The sequence below is a fragment of the Venturia canescens genome, chromosome 11, assembly GCF_019457755.1.
Source record: "Venturia canescens isolate UGA chromosome 11, ASM1945775v1, whole genome shotgun sequence".
Taxonomy (NCBI): domain Eukaryota; kingdom Metazoa; phylum Arthropoda; class Insecta; order Hymenoptera; family Ichneumonidae; genus Venturia; species Venturia canescens.
In genome coordinates, this window is record NC_057431.1 from 11,092,754 (window position 1) to 11,106,832 (window position 14,079).

Here is a 14,079-nt window from a genome sequence, read left to right on the forward strand (position 1 = left end):
CATAATGCAATTTTAATCAAATGAATGATAAAAGTCCACGAACGTGCATAATAACTTGTAAAATTTCAAAATAACACAGAGCGCACAATAAGAATCTAGATTGTTTACTATCGGAGTGACGTCACATTGGAATCCAATATGGCGGATGGCGTTTTCGACATTTGAAAAACAGTTGAAAAAAGACGATTTTTAAAATTGAATTATAAAATTTACATTGCATTTTTATGAATAAATATTGACGTTTCTCGTTTACTTTTTACGAAATCTATCATAATCATGTATTTTTATATATTTTTTTACGTGGTGTAAAATACCCTATTGAATCAAGTCCATTTAATTTTTTTCTAGTCAACGACAACGAAGCCGACCGGATGAAGTATGCCAAGAAACGTGCTGAATCTGAAGTTGTGCTTCAAAAAATCTACAAAACTAAAGCAAAAGCCGCTGATAAAGATTTTAATGGTCTTTTTACGATCGGAGCTCGCGGTGTGATTATTTTTCTCATGAAAAAACGATCAGTTGCCTTTATAAATTCTTTTGACCCTCGAAAATCGGGGATGTCTCACTTGTTAAAAATTTTTTTTATTATTTTTCCATTAAACTTTTCAGAACGAAATTTTTTCATGGTGAAATCGACCTTGTATTTTACACAAAATTTGTGCATATTATCAAAAGTCGAAAAACTCGGAACTGGAAGCACAAGCTTCCATACCGTTTTTTTTTTCAGCAGTTTCGTGCCATTAGTTTTCACAAAAACATTGTACCTTATTCTAAAAAAGTATATTTTTACAAACAGCAACGTAAGTGGAAAGTTACAATGTGGTACATTGTGGAATCGTCAAGAGGGTGGAGAGTATAGCATCGCGATCACACAATCGCGATACTATTCGAAATTGGGAAATTATCTTACACTTCAATTAATTTCAGAATGTTTCATCCGAAATTTTCGTTTGCTCTTTCTGATCGAAAAATCGTAAGGGCCAGGGGGGTCAAGCCTTCCGAGCAACTTCTGAAAATTTTGACACAAAATATTCATCATGAAATCACGTAAAACTTCAGGTAATATTCTTACATTATTTGTGCTCCAAAAAACCACGTGCAGAAGTTCAATTACTGAGCACTCTTGAAGCTACTCGACGTTCCAAACCACTCGCCTCCCTTAATTTTCATTTTCGTCTCCACATTCCGACAAGAATTCCATATACTTTGTTCTGAGTATGAATTTGGACACCCTGTATGCATGACGCGTATTGGATGATCTCAGTAATCAGCGTGAGATACATCTCGTTCCTGCAACTCTACTCTCTTTCTCTTCCTCTTTTTCTATGCAGACAAGGATCTCTATATACAAATACGACGAGCTGCTAAGACGGCCAGGTACTGATAACTGTACGAATTAATTTGTTGGCGCTTCCGGCGAGGGAGGAGTTTAAGGGGGCTGTATAAGCTCAGCTATTTTTATAGCTGTATTGGATGTTCTTTTATCTGTAATGATATGAATATAAAAAGGATTATCACTTCGATCACGTAATTATACGTATTTGAAAGATTAATGCCGGGCAGTGCGGTAAAAATCAGTTCTGCGATTTGGTATCAATGACGAATGGTTATCGCGATAAAAAAATTCAGCTAATTTCTATGAATACCATAGGACGTGTTTTCGAGCGGATGAAGTAAGCCACCAAAGTTTGATTAATCATGCAATAAATCAATGATAGAAGCTAATCAATTAACACTCTGAAACACTGAGCTGAGACAGGCGCCGTCAACAGAGGCGCCGCACGCCGAGAAGTCACTCTCTGAAGTCTCATGTATTTAAACCACTTGGTCTCGTCGATGAGGATAGCGATGCATGCTGAATATTCAAAAGGACCCCCCCCCCCGGGCCAGTGCAGCTCCAATCACACGTGCAACAGTGCTGCCCTCTCTTTCTTTCTCCCGCGCTCTTCGTCAACGGTTTCGACAACAATCAGTGAAACAAACCCACTTATGATCAACAAGCTTATACGCCAGTCTGATTCTTACGTAGAGCGAAAATGTTACGTGTATATATATGATGATCTTACGAACATACATCGAATGAGAAAGGGTCGGAGAAGGCCTGAGGTGCATCTTCGATTTCCTTCCACCCAGACTCGCGAACAGCATGTCCGATGAATATTCATGAGCTCCCTTGAGCCTTGATGCATCGGCTTGAACTCAACTTCGCATAAACAAACGCAGAGTTTATCAAGGGAAAAATGGTGAACGATTAGAACGCATTTCCGAATAAACTTCCCTATCCGTATCGTTGAAAATTCATTTCGCTTCGAGAAACGCGTCACTGATTTTTCAAAATCTTCGAGTCATCATATTCATGGAGTCGAAAAAACAAACTACTCAATTCACTCCAAAGTTCGTTTTATTCATTCGATATTTAGAAACAAAGTTCGACCTTTTTGCCGTTGCATATATTTGTGTAGCCGATAAATCATTTCCCTCTTTATTCCCCGTCCAAAGGAACCCCCCTACCCGGCTGTAGCGATTTCTAACACCACGTTCCTCATGGGCGGAGAAAAACTGCAGAAAACCTTACCGGTACAGCCGCTATCTAACTTATCCTCAGGTGGTAATGCGAATGCTCTCAAATATGACCGCCAGAGGCGCTTCAAAGATATCTACGATTACAGTATCTTTATTCTGCATAAAAGATTCGACACAGAAAATCAAATGTTGGATTAACCACGTATCTCAGAAGGAGATGATAATAAAATTATGTAATCAATGGAATATTAAAAATGATTGAATAGGTTGGTATGATGGTTCTTTCTGACCAAATCAATCATCGTAATAAGCATAATAATCTTCATCTTCGGCGGGATCGTAAGTTCCTCGAGGTCCCATTTCATTCCTTCTCATGAGCCGAGTTCTGTGAATGGAGAAATAAAACTTTGGAAAAGCGAAACAAATTACAGACAAATAGTTAAAGCGGTTTTACAATTCGAGGAATCGTTCAGTGACATACTTAATAACTCGATAATGCTGCTGAATCTATAAACAGAAAATTACGCTGTTCCTTTTCTTATTTGAAGTATTCCAAAAATATTTCATCAGAATACCATTTAAGAGGGTCACTGTCAAATTTCTACTCAATTTATAATTCCGAAAAAATCTCATGGATTTCGATTATTGGATCAGAAAATATGTGCAGGAAAACGCCGTAAATTTGGAAAAGAATAAACGTACACAGTGTTGCGTGGATTTCTAATGAAATCACTGAATGACGTGCGTCTGGGAAGGGGTTCGCCTAATATCCCGCGACTTGATTCCTCGGATTCGGGTTTTCGATCCCTTATGTCCCTGACAAAGTTCTCGATACTCTTCTTGACTCTACCAATGACCTGAAATTAAAATATAATTTCCAATATTTATAGGCGAGGTAAGCCGATACAGCGAGTAATCAAATTTTTTTTTAAAGATAAAAAAATTAAATTGTCATTTTTTTAAATTAGATAAGGAATAAAAATTGAATAAAAAAAAGAGAAATAAACTTAAAAATTGAAAAGAAAAATGAGAATAAAATGAAAAACATTGGAACCAACGAATGTTCACAGAGAAAGAACAAATGGACTCCCTTTTTGCCATTGAATGACATTGATCGAGGAAGACTGTATTATAGTTTGAAATGTTTAGATAAAAATTTGATTGCAGTCGATGGCACGATCTGGTTCATATGATCAGTTGGAAAAGTACCGGACGGTTGTAGGCATTGAGAAAAGAAGTCCAATAACTCGATTCAATTTCCAACAAGCTCTTGACAACCTGCGAATGAAATAAAACAGTTGAAATATATGTCGAACGATTAAATCGAAAAGAATAAAGTGTTCCGTAGGAAGCGGTGAAAAAATAAAATACGCTCAAAATAAATCGCTATATGTATATATAAAATAAATGAACGATCGTCGTGTTTTAGTAACGAGAAGAAAAGAATTGAAGAGACAGTTCATCGCGAGACTTCGAGCGATATACACGTAACATTTAAACGTGCAGTCCAAACGTTCAATATTAATTTATATTTCAATACAACATTTCGCAACTAATCAATCAAATACGGCAACGATCGGTCTGGCCAGCCGATCCAAAGCCCGAGGTCTCACCCTCAATAAAAGCGACTTTTACTAAAGTCCATAGGAGTCGAAAATAATTTCCTCCCCATACTAATCCAAGGAGTCGAAAATAAATTCCTCCTCATACTAATCCACGGAGTCGAGAATAATATCCTCCTAATCTTCATCACACTTTTACATACTACACATATTCACACCATACTTTGTTCAATTTGTTAATCTTTTGTTAAATTTAATTCGTTCAATAAATTGGGTTTTTTATGCGATAAAGGCTTTTTCCCAAAACCTTGTTTGTTAATTATTTCTATTATATTAATTTTCTCGTAACATAAAAACAAAATGAAAAAAGAAGCTTTATATACAAAACATAAAGATCGTGGAAAAACTGACCACAGCCTGATATTTTGGTTCAACGATCATCACGCTTGGAATCAGATGTTTAGAGCCACCACCAACCACTATGGGGCCAAAAACTTCCCAAATATATTCTTTTGTCTTATCGGATGTTGGGCCCGCAGTCATTCGTTTTAAATGACTCATTAAATAAGCGAGAGTGTCACGATTAGGTCGCGGAAGTTGCTCAATTAACCGACGAAGTCCTTGATGCCTCCATTCGTTGCTGATCCTCAGGGATACCTTGATAAAATCTTCCTGCAATTTTTCAGTGACGAGTGGCTCGCTCAACGACTTCAAAAATATCATCAGGGTCAAAACGATTGTCTGCAGATCGACTGTTCTCAAGTTCCTTAACTTTTTATCTATGAGATATTCTCTTGCCAATGACCTGGCTTCGAAGGAACGAACGTTCGGTGTATAAGAGAAATTTTCTGTCAAACCACGATATTCAATTTCTCTCACACATCGGACGATGAGGGACGGTATCAGTGGTGGCATCTTTGGCACATAATCGGCAATATTTCCCTGCAACTATTAATTTTCCCATCGTTTATCGATGTACCAAAAATTTGTTGAAAAATTATTCAATGAAAATGTTCGATGTTCGGAGGCAATACAATACCTTTTTGCCACGCTGGGTCAATGCATTTCGTGGTGGCGTGCACAAAGCTGGAAAGGAATTTTGGCATGTGGTATGAATTACTCGGTCACAAACTCTGCATTTCAACGCCATCTTGCCAAATCCTATTCTGCAGGAACAATCGGTTGCATATAGTAGATAATATGAATGATGGAATATTCAGTGGTCAATTAAACTTATTAGCCGGGACTCAAGTGTTTTTTATAATACTTCCCGTCAGATATTTTAAAGTATGAAATCATTCGAATCATACCTTCTACGACACCCGAAACAGATATTCAGTATCACAACGCGTTTTGGTGTTAACTCGTGTTCTCGGATTTTCAAAGTCGATCCTGATGTTCCTGTAGAATCTGATCCTGACCCGATTCTGCCAGCGTTTGAAGTAGAAGGCTAGAAATAAAGCATTTCGGCGACATATTTTCAGCATCTTTTATGCGCTATTTTATCATCGTTTTCTTATCTAAAGACCTTCGAAGAGTCTCGAGTGAGACCATATTCTTGGTTCGGACAAGCTGACATGGAGCCAGTTTGGGCTTCGAATGTTGAGCGGAATAAAGTTTCGCTCAAATCACGATGGAGCTGAATTCGATGAAATTCATATCAGTGAAACTAAAAATTGGAATTTCAGTCAAATTTTCCAGTTTTCATATAGTCTATAATTTCAATAAACATCAATATTCCATGGCGTCATGTGAAAATATACGTTAAATTGTACTTCACCCTACATGCAGAAACTACAAACGACTGCAGTTTTAATTCGATTCATCATAGCAAAATCTTTCAATTCATATTTTTCGATTATTTTCATAAATAATCCAACCTGATTAGCAACCGCTGGTTGGTTATTGAAGCCAGCTCACCGATCCCGTTCCAAGAACGGTGTTAATACGTGACGTATCGATTTCTGTTAGCTGCGCTTTTGTTTCATCGTTCTTTTATCCGCAAACGACGTAATTAGTTCGTACTTGTTAGTTTGTCCTTGAAATTTTTCGAGCTCGGTGTGTTTGTAATCATAAGTGATAAGTGCAAAAAAGTCAACAATTACTTTGGCTGAGCTATTTTTTTTTTCAATAAAATCTGTGAAGTTTTGATCCAATTTTTGGTTGTGCTTGATTTGGTTTATGGAACTTTTACACCATTGGAAAATATCTCAAAAATGCCGAAAAACGGTCCCACGCTAAAGTAGGTATTGAGTAAAAAAATCATTGAAATGTTTCAAAAAAGCGTATCAAAGCTGGATCTTTGTCCGACAAAATGCTGTTTGTTAAATGGGATTGTTTTTGTTTTTGTCCAAGTTATCAAACTTTCCATAGAAAAAAGTTTACAAGCAAGCATTAGAACCTGGATTATAAAACGTGTATAATTCTTCTGCATAGTGCAGTCTAAAGATATACGTAGAATTTTTTTGATAAAGTTGCCATTTTGTTTTGGTGCACACATTGAGCAACATTTGTTATCCTAAAAAATTCACTTTTTTTATTTTAATGAACGTCATCCTTTCAAAAAATCGAAATTTCGAAAAAACTCTACGTACAGACCAAAAGTATTGCTCTTAATAAGACAAAATTGCATTTTTTATTTTTATTCTAGGATCAACCTACAAGGAGATTTGCAATGACACACAGACCGAGACTGCCCCTCAAAATCTTTATTCTTTGTCGTCACTTACTTTCAATTTTCAAGTTTTTCCACATTAAAATTTTTTATTCAAACTGAATATGTTATAGTAACAAATGTCTTAAAATTATTTTGTTTTTACCCATTTTTTGTGATAAAAAAATCATTAAAAACTCTTAAAAAAATTGTAATCGAGGTGGTATTCTGCCTCAAAAGGAATGAATGTGATGTGAGCTTTCAAGGTTTACTTTGATAATCCAAAATTAACGGATGAATTTCAAGAGGATTTCAATTCAATTCGAATATCACGAATTCAATTCTTAATTTTATCACTTACCCGAATTTCATCCGGATTTTCAGTTGACATGGTAGCTACGGGATAAAAAATAAACGAATTTAAAACAATCCGAAGACTCGTCACTGAAGCTTGGAACTGTCGAAAGACCAAGAGCAGAAAAAATTACTCTACCGCCGGCGAGAAGAAAAAAAGGAACGGGCAGTAGAAAAGGAGACAAAAATAACGTGATACTTACCAATAGAAAATTCCGTGTAAAATAACAAAAGTCTTGGCTATACTATTGGGAAACAATACTTTCGTGATACGTGCCATAAACAGTCATTTTATTTGTCGTCTTATGGATGCCTTAAGTTTCTCGAAAAGCGTTTTCAAATCGGACTCGTGATAACGACTTTTGTATAACGGTTAGTATGGATAGCACAATATTTTGCGCATTTATTTATTGTTTTTTTTTTTTTTTTTTGAGAAAATTGAATACCCATAGTATTTTGTAATGTTTTGTATTTGAAGCCCACCTTGCAATAGGGCTCAAAAATAATTTTTTATATCACGCAATGGACGCTTTTGCGTACGCTTCGCGTACACAAAACCCCCATTTCCGCACCTCGTAATATAAAATTTCGTATAACACGCATACGAAAAACTTTTCCGTCCTAGTGTTATAATGTACTATTTTAACGTAGAATTTCGTAAATTTCTTTGAAAAAATCGAAAGTGTCCCATCGAATGAAAAACTAATTTTTCGACTAAAAAAGGCCGAAAAAGCATTAAAAAAAAATATTTCTCAGTTTTTTAATTTTTATTTAGGAAGAGCGTTAAGAATTAAGAAAAATGACCCATATTAAGTAGCATTATCATGTTTTTAGTCAGAGATATACATTTTTTAAATAAAAACCGATAACTCCGGAATGGGTGGAGATAAAGAACTAAAAATTTGGCTGAACTTCTTTTTACATGTATAAAAACATATTTTTGTTTATTCATCGCGTTGGTGAGAAAAATCTGGTGTCCGAAAACAGACCACAAGCCAGAATCAGCTGATTAAATCACATTTCTTGATATTTTTTATATTCACGTAATCGTTATGTTCGTGACAAAATCCGGTAGAAACGAATTTTAGTTTGATTTTTGAACACTTGGCGCTTCGTATGCCATCGGTAAATAAGATTTTTTCGTTACTCGGGCCTCATTAACCGATACGTTACCTTATTTAAAGTTGGTCACGACTTTCGAAATTACTCGATCATTTTGTACAGAAATTTCACAAAATCGATTTTTGGTTCTTGTGTTTTTACACTCCAATCCAAAAACCAATTCTTCATGAATATTTTCCAGTGCATATAGCCCAAGAAACTATAGAAATATCATAGAAATAAATATACAAATTCTGTAAACATTATTGACCAACAAACCTTTACTTCTCTAAGATTATGTCCAAAAGATCCGTCTCGTCGACGCGGAGCTAGACAAAACATACTAAAATTTTCAAGAATATTCTCAAGCCTGTAAATGAATGGATAAATGGATACTTCGAAATTTCACTTTCAAACAATTTGAAGTTTGAAATGAAAAATCATAAGAGGAGGAGGCAGTTTCTTTGAAATAGCCCTAAAAACAAAGCCAGCCTTTTTCGCCTTCGTGCATATTTATTTTTTACCAAACACAAATTAATTTCATTCTGAAATTCCATTCTTTCTTAAAGAATCCCGTCGATGTGATTGCAACTGACTTATTCCCAACTTTATCACTCTTTCCGTGAGCGAGAGAAACTGCAGAAAACTTTACCGATGAAGCTGCTACCTACATTATCAACCAGTCACGACGGCGCCACTGAAGCCATTTCCTAAAATTAAAATATTTTCATTCTTGAGGGAATGCCAATGAAATCGTATAGCCAGCAAAATATTATTTGTAAAGCTCTGAATATATACACATACTGTATTCCAGATTTTGAAAATCAAACTGCACACTCAACCTACCTAAAAACTGTACGAATGTATAGCGACGATCTTCCGGAACGTTATTGGATTCTTGAGGGTTGGACGTTATGCCTCATATTCGTTCCGATTCTCTCCACAATTTGCCAGCTTTCAGAGGCAGTAAAGTTTGAAACAGAAAAACAATGATGTTAACCCACTGTTATGCAAATTAGATAGATTGGCTTTAAAATTTCTTATAAAGCAGTAATAATCGAACATTTGATACTTGGCTAGTTACAGTTGTTGACAATTTGACAAATTAAATACTGAACAATCAAATACTTCCATGATGCATGAAATACTTCAGTGTAAAATTAGCTGCTGCATGGTATTGAGAGATCCTCACACAAAAAATCTTATGTTATTTCATTTTAAGACTTTTCGAGAAATTTCTCATCATGAAAACTTTCAAAAGAGTCACTGTGCATTGCACTTGCAGTTGCAATTTATCTTGGAAGTATTACCACAGCGAATTAATACTTATACAATGTCAGATATAACATATAAACGATAGAAATTATTATCCAAAATAAACTCTTCTTACACAGGGTGCCTCGGATTGCTGTAGGGATTGCGAAACATCTTACGACCTGGTGTTGGCTCGAGACGTCTTGCCTGTAACGGAATGGATATCAAAGGATAGCAGGAGAGCCTCGAAATCGGAATGACATTTTTTTGTATTCTAATCTCGCGTGAAAAAGTTGAAATAAACAAATTTCTGGAATAAATTCAGTTGATTGGATAAGGGAACTTGATAGTTTGATAGCGTCATGTAGGCATTGGAATCCGTCGTAACCGGCAGTTTAAACTTCACTTCGACATGATTAGCTAGACAATTACCTGAGGACGGTAGGGCTCGGCGTATTTAGCCCAATATTTCGGATTAATTTTCAACAAGTCCGCGACAACCTGGGGATGAAATGAAGCACATGAAAATTCACCTATCAGAAAAATCCAACAGAACTTGACCCCTTGATTATCAGTGACACGCATAGGGGGCAAATAAAGTCATGCCATTTGTGTTGTCACGACACGTACAGGGGCATTTGAAAAAAAAAACATCTTTACACTGTCGATTCGATTGTAGTTTGGTAAATAATTTTGAGATCGTTGGATTCGGATTTGAAATTAGATTTCCAAATTTCAAAATGGCAGATCCAACATGGCGAGATAAAATTTGAAGCGCTCATGTACGAATCAACTGAATTGGAGGAAAACTAAAAACTTCACGTGTCAGAGTGGATCTGCCATTTGAAATGATTAAAATCCGATTTCGGCTTCAGATTTAGTGACCTCGGAAATCATAAGATACTTAGGTTCTATAGAAACAAACAATTTTTTGAATTTTCGTTCGCCATTTCGAATTTCGGAAATCCGATTGCAGACTCGAATTTAGTAACCCAAAAAACCTTCACGCTGAGACTTTTAGACGAATTCATGAAAAATTTTCTCCAATACAAAAGTGCTACGAAAATCTCATTTTCATCTGACTGCGGAAAACTGACCTTAATTTGATGACGTGGTTCAACGGTCAGCTCAGGTGGTACCAGATATCGAGAGCTTCCACCGACCATTATGGGTCCAAAAACAATGGCGAGATTCTGTTTTGTCCCAGAGAAATAGAGACTGGTAGCAACTTGTTGCAGATGACGAATGAGGTAAGCGAGAGTGTCACGATTCGGTACCGGAAGTTCCGAAACTGCTTGACGCAGTGCTTCATCCTGCTTTTGCCCGGTTAACTTCACAGACGCGGTGACAAAACGCTCCCGGAGGTCATCGGTGATGAGTGGCTCGCTTAACGACTTTAGAAATAGTTTGATAATCAGAGTGATCGTGTGAATTCTGACTCTTCTCAAGTCCCCCACTTTCTTTGTAGCAAGATATACTCTTAGTATCGATTTTGCTTCGGTTGGGTAGCCTTCCTGTCTGTACAGGAATGGTTCTTGCATACCACGTAATTTAACTTGTTGTACACATTGGACGATTAGAGATGGTACCATTGGCGGCATCACGGGCGCATAATCAGCAATATTTCCCTGTAACTAATTTTTTTCATTATTCATTTCTTGTATCGAAGAATTTCTTGGGATGTGATGGTGCTTTGCAATTTTTTTGTTAAAGCCGAATCGTTTTCTAGTCGACCCATGACGTTTGATTCCGAAAATCCTTTTCCGATCTTTGACTTCTTGAATCAATTTATTATTATTATTATTTTGGACGATCCCCCACCCGATCAAACGGATGCAGAAGATGAAGAAATGTGAAAATCAACTTTCAATATAGGTTTCGATGGGAAGAGAATGATTTTAAAGATGAAGGATCTGAGTCTGGATGTCAGTGAAGAAAGATTTGTACCAATTTGCCACGACGCTTACTCGACACGGGCACGCACATAGCTTGGAAAGAATCTTTGCAGTCGGCATGAACCACTTTATGACAATCGGTACATTGGAACGCCGCGTCATAAAATCCTATTCTGTTAAAAAGAAAAAAAACTCATTTGCACAATTGAACACCAAAAGATTAAACTCGATTCTAATCTTACGTACTTTTCTTGGCACATGTCACATTCTCTGGAAACGCTTGCTTTTATAAAATTGTGTTCTCGATAAGCGTTACTCAGATCCAATATTAGCTCGGAGTCTGATTCCGACTCGTCGGGAGACTGGAAAAAAATCGCTCATGCAGACATGTCTTTTGATGTAAAACTTTATGGATATTTTTTCAGTTGTCTACAATTCGGTTACGGATAGAATCTAGTTGATTAGTAGATGGTTTCGTTCCAAGAACGTTGTTTTTACGTGAGATTTATTGGTTTGAATGCCTGAGAATTTATTTAAATAAAAATATCTATTCTTGAAATCCTTCAAGGCCGGTGGAATTGAAAACGTAATTGATGAGTACAAAAAAGGCAACAGCTTGAGCTGAAATTTTTTTTTCAAATTTTTAATATTTTCCTCCTTCGATCAAGAAAAGATGTCTCATTTGGGGTTAACTTTTTCTTCTTTTCTCCCCAATAATTTATGCTTAATAATTTCGTCACAACTCCTAACGCTGTAAGCTTTGATGCAATTTTTCTGTACAAAAAATAGAGGTAAAGCTTTTTCAATGATTCGAATCTTTCTCTTTTAGGGAGGGGGTAACGTCGATTCAGTGGAAAAAATTTTAAGAATTTTTTTAGACCTTCCAAATAATACAAATTTATTTGATTGATTGTGACATCGTAATACAATAAATGAACAGTTCGCCCTGAATTTTGGAAATTCAAATATCAATAATTAACTCGACGGTAGCAGATTTTTTTTATTATTATTATTTTTTGTGACACTTGGAAGTGAAAACACCGATTTCTCGCCTAAAAAATAAAAGCCTATTTGTTGTTGTAAAATGATTAATTATGAAAAATTGGAAAAAATCTCTCGTAGATACCTGCTGAAGTAATGTGAGACAGTAGTAGGCTAAATTTCAAAAGAACCAGTCGAGTAGATGTCGATTTATTCTTTTCGGCGATGGGCAACTGTTTTCCGAAGTGCCTCTTTTACCATCGAGTTAATTTTTGATATTTGATTTTTTTAATTTCAGGAAGTGTTGTTCATAAATTGTATTATGACGTCACAATTGATAAAATAAATTTGTATTATCAGTAGCCTGTAAAAATACTAAATTAAAATTGAGTATTGTATTGTATTAAAATTGAGCCTTTTTTCTCCGAATTGACGCCTCCCCCCTCCCTCCCCCCAAATGCAATCATCGAATATATCCAGGAATGTGAGTGGGAATACTGATAACTGATTTTTTTAGAAAGTACTTTCAACATTTCGGATATTTTACAAGTGTAGAAAACAATTTTTTGGTTCAGTCGTTTTGAAAAAATTTTGGTGGTATTTCACGGAGCTAAAGTCTACGTCACCATTTATTGCGGTATACGTTAGGTAGCAACTTCTTGTGATTAAAATTGAAGTTTCATGAAAAATAATGAAAATTGGTCAAATCCTGGGTTCAATTGGACCATGGCATTTGGGTGAGATTTCTAACCATCGACAGTACTTTGTTTGGCATCAGCAGTAAATGTCGTGTTCATCCTGAAGTCCTCTATTCAAAGACAAAAATGAGTGAAAAAATTTCAACGGGCTTACCTTCAGGGTTCCAGGGCCTGGAGGATCTTGAGTAGACATGGTGCAGTGAAATAAAAAATTAAAGAATTGACAAAAAAATCTCGCAGTCAGATGTCATATGAAGAAAAACACTTTGAATTTCCGAATGGTAACAGGGGAAAAGAAAAAACGGGAAGCCAAGGACTTGGGTGTGAAACAATAGTAAAAATCATTTTCATTATTATTTGAAAACAATACCTTTGTTGCACGTGTCGAAAAAAGTTGCTTTATTCACATCCTTATCGATATTATAAGTTCCTCGAACAACGTTTTCAAATCGTATTCATGACAACGACTTTTGTAATTGTTGTGGTCGGTACCACAATATTTTCTTTCGATAATTGTGCTTTAACATGGAAAATGCCGAACGACAGTAATATGGCACGCTCCATGGTTTTTTATTTTTATTCATCAATTAGTGTCCTCGAATCTTAAGAGACCAAGGTGATTGTTTAACCTTCTGATTACAAGGAAATTTTGTTAGAATCACGTTCGTGATGATAACCCACGAATCTCTGATTCCTGAACGATAAAAAAGTTCCTGGATGGATTCTCGTATTGAAATATGAAAAATGGTTTTCAAATGAGTTTTATTTCGTGAGGATCTTGGAAAATTCGTCAACGAAAAACTCACCACCGAAAAATTCGAACCGGAAAATTTTTCGTTACGAATATTCTCGTGTCAAATTTTCCGGAATTAATTTCGTAGTGGTAAATTTTCCGGTATTAATCTTCCGATGACGAATTTTCCGGTATAAATTTTCCAAATTTCCAGTATGAATTTTCCAGTGGCAAATTTCTCAGTACTAATCTTCCTGTGGAAAATTTTCTGTTATGAATTTTCTGGTGGCAAATTTTCCGGTATTAATCTTCCAAATTTCCGGTA

The 14,079-nt window shown here is 35.8% G+C and overlaps 2 protein-coding genes and 1 long non-coding RNA gene across 3 annotated transcripts; all 3 read right to left on the minus strand.

Annotated features, from left to right (window-relative positions):
- Positions 1–282: 282 nt before the first annotated feature.
- Positions 283–1,805, minus strand: LOC122417971 (uncharacterized). The gene is made up of 3 exons (XR_006262411.1): positions 1,647–1,805; positions 1,073–1,485; positions 283–1,009 (listed from the first exon to the last, which is right to left on the minus strand). It is a non-coding gene; the product is annotated as an uncharacterized lncRNA (long non-coding RNA).
- An 853-nt stretch (positions 1,806–2,658) lies between these two features.
- LOC122418224 (rac GTPase-activating protein 1-like) lies at positions 2,659–7,250 on the minus strand. Its single transcript, XM_043432333.1, has 7 exons — positions 7,100–7,250; positions 5,396–5,535; positions 5,125–5,251; positions 4,497–5,033; positions 3,733–3,801; positions 3,226–3,380; positions 2,659–2,908 (listed from the first exon to the last, which is right to left on the minus strand). The coding sequence occupies exons 1-7, from the start codon at positions 7,127–7,129 to the stop codon at positions 2,818–2,820; spliced, it is 1,149 nt and encodes a 382-aa protein (XP_043288268.1). The 5' UTR covers positions 7,130–7,250; the 3' UTR covers positions 2,659–2,817.
- Positions 7,251–8,686: 1,436 nt separating this feature from the next.
- LOC122418272 (rac GTPase-activating protein 1-like) lies at positions 8,687–13,320 on the minus strand. Its single transcript, XM_043432406.1, has 8 exons — positions 13,176–13,320; positions 11,589–11,704; positions 11,395–11,515; positions 10,545–11,081; positions 9,880–9,948; positions 9,584–9,654; positions 9,040–9,147; positions 8,687–8,903 (listed from the first exon to the last, which is right to left on the minus strand). The coding sequence occupies exons 1-7, from the start codon at positions 13,212–13,214 to the stop codon at positions 9,081–9,083; spliced, it is 1,020 nt and encodes a 339-aa protein (XP_043288341.1). The 5' UTR covers positions 13,215–13,320; the 3' UTR covers positions 8,687–8,903; positions 9,040–9,080.
- Positions 13,321–14,079: the final 759 nt, after the last annotated feature.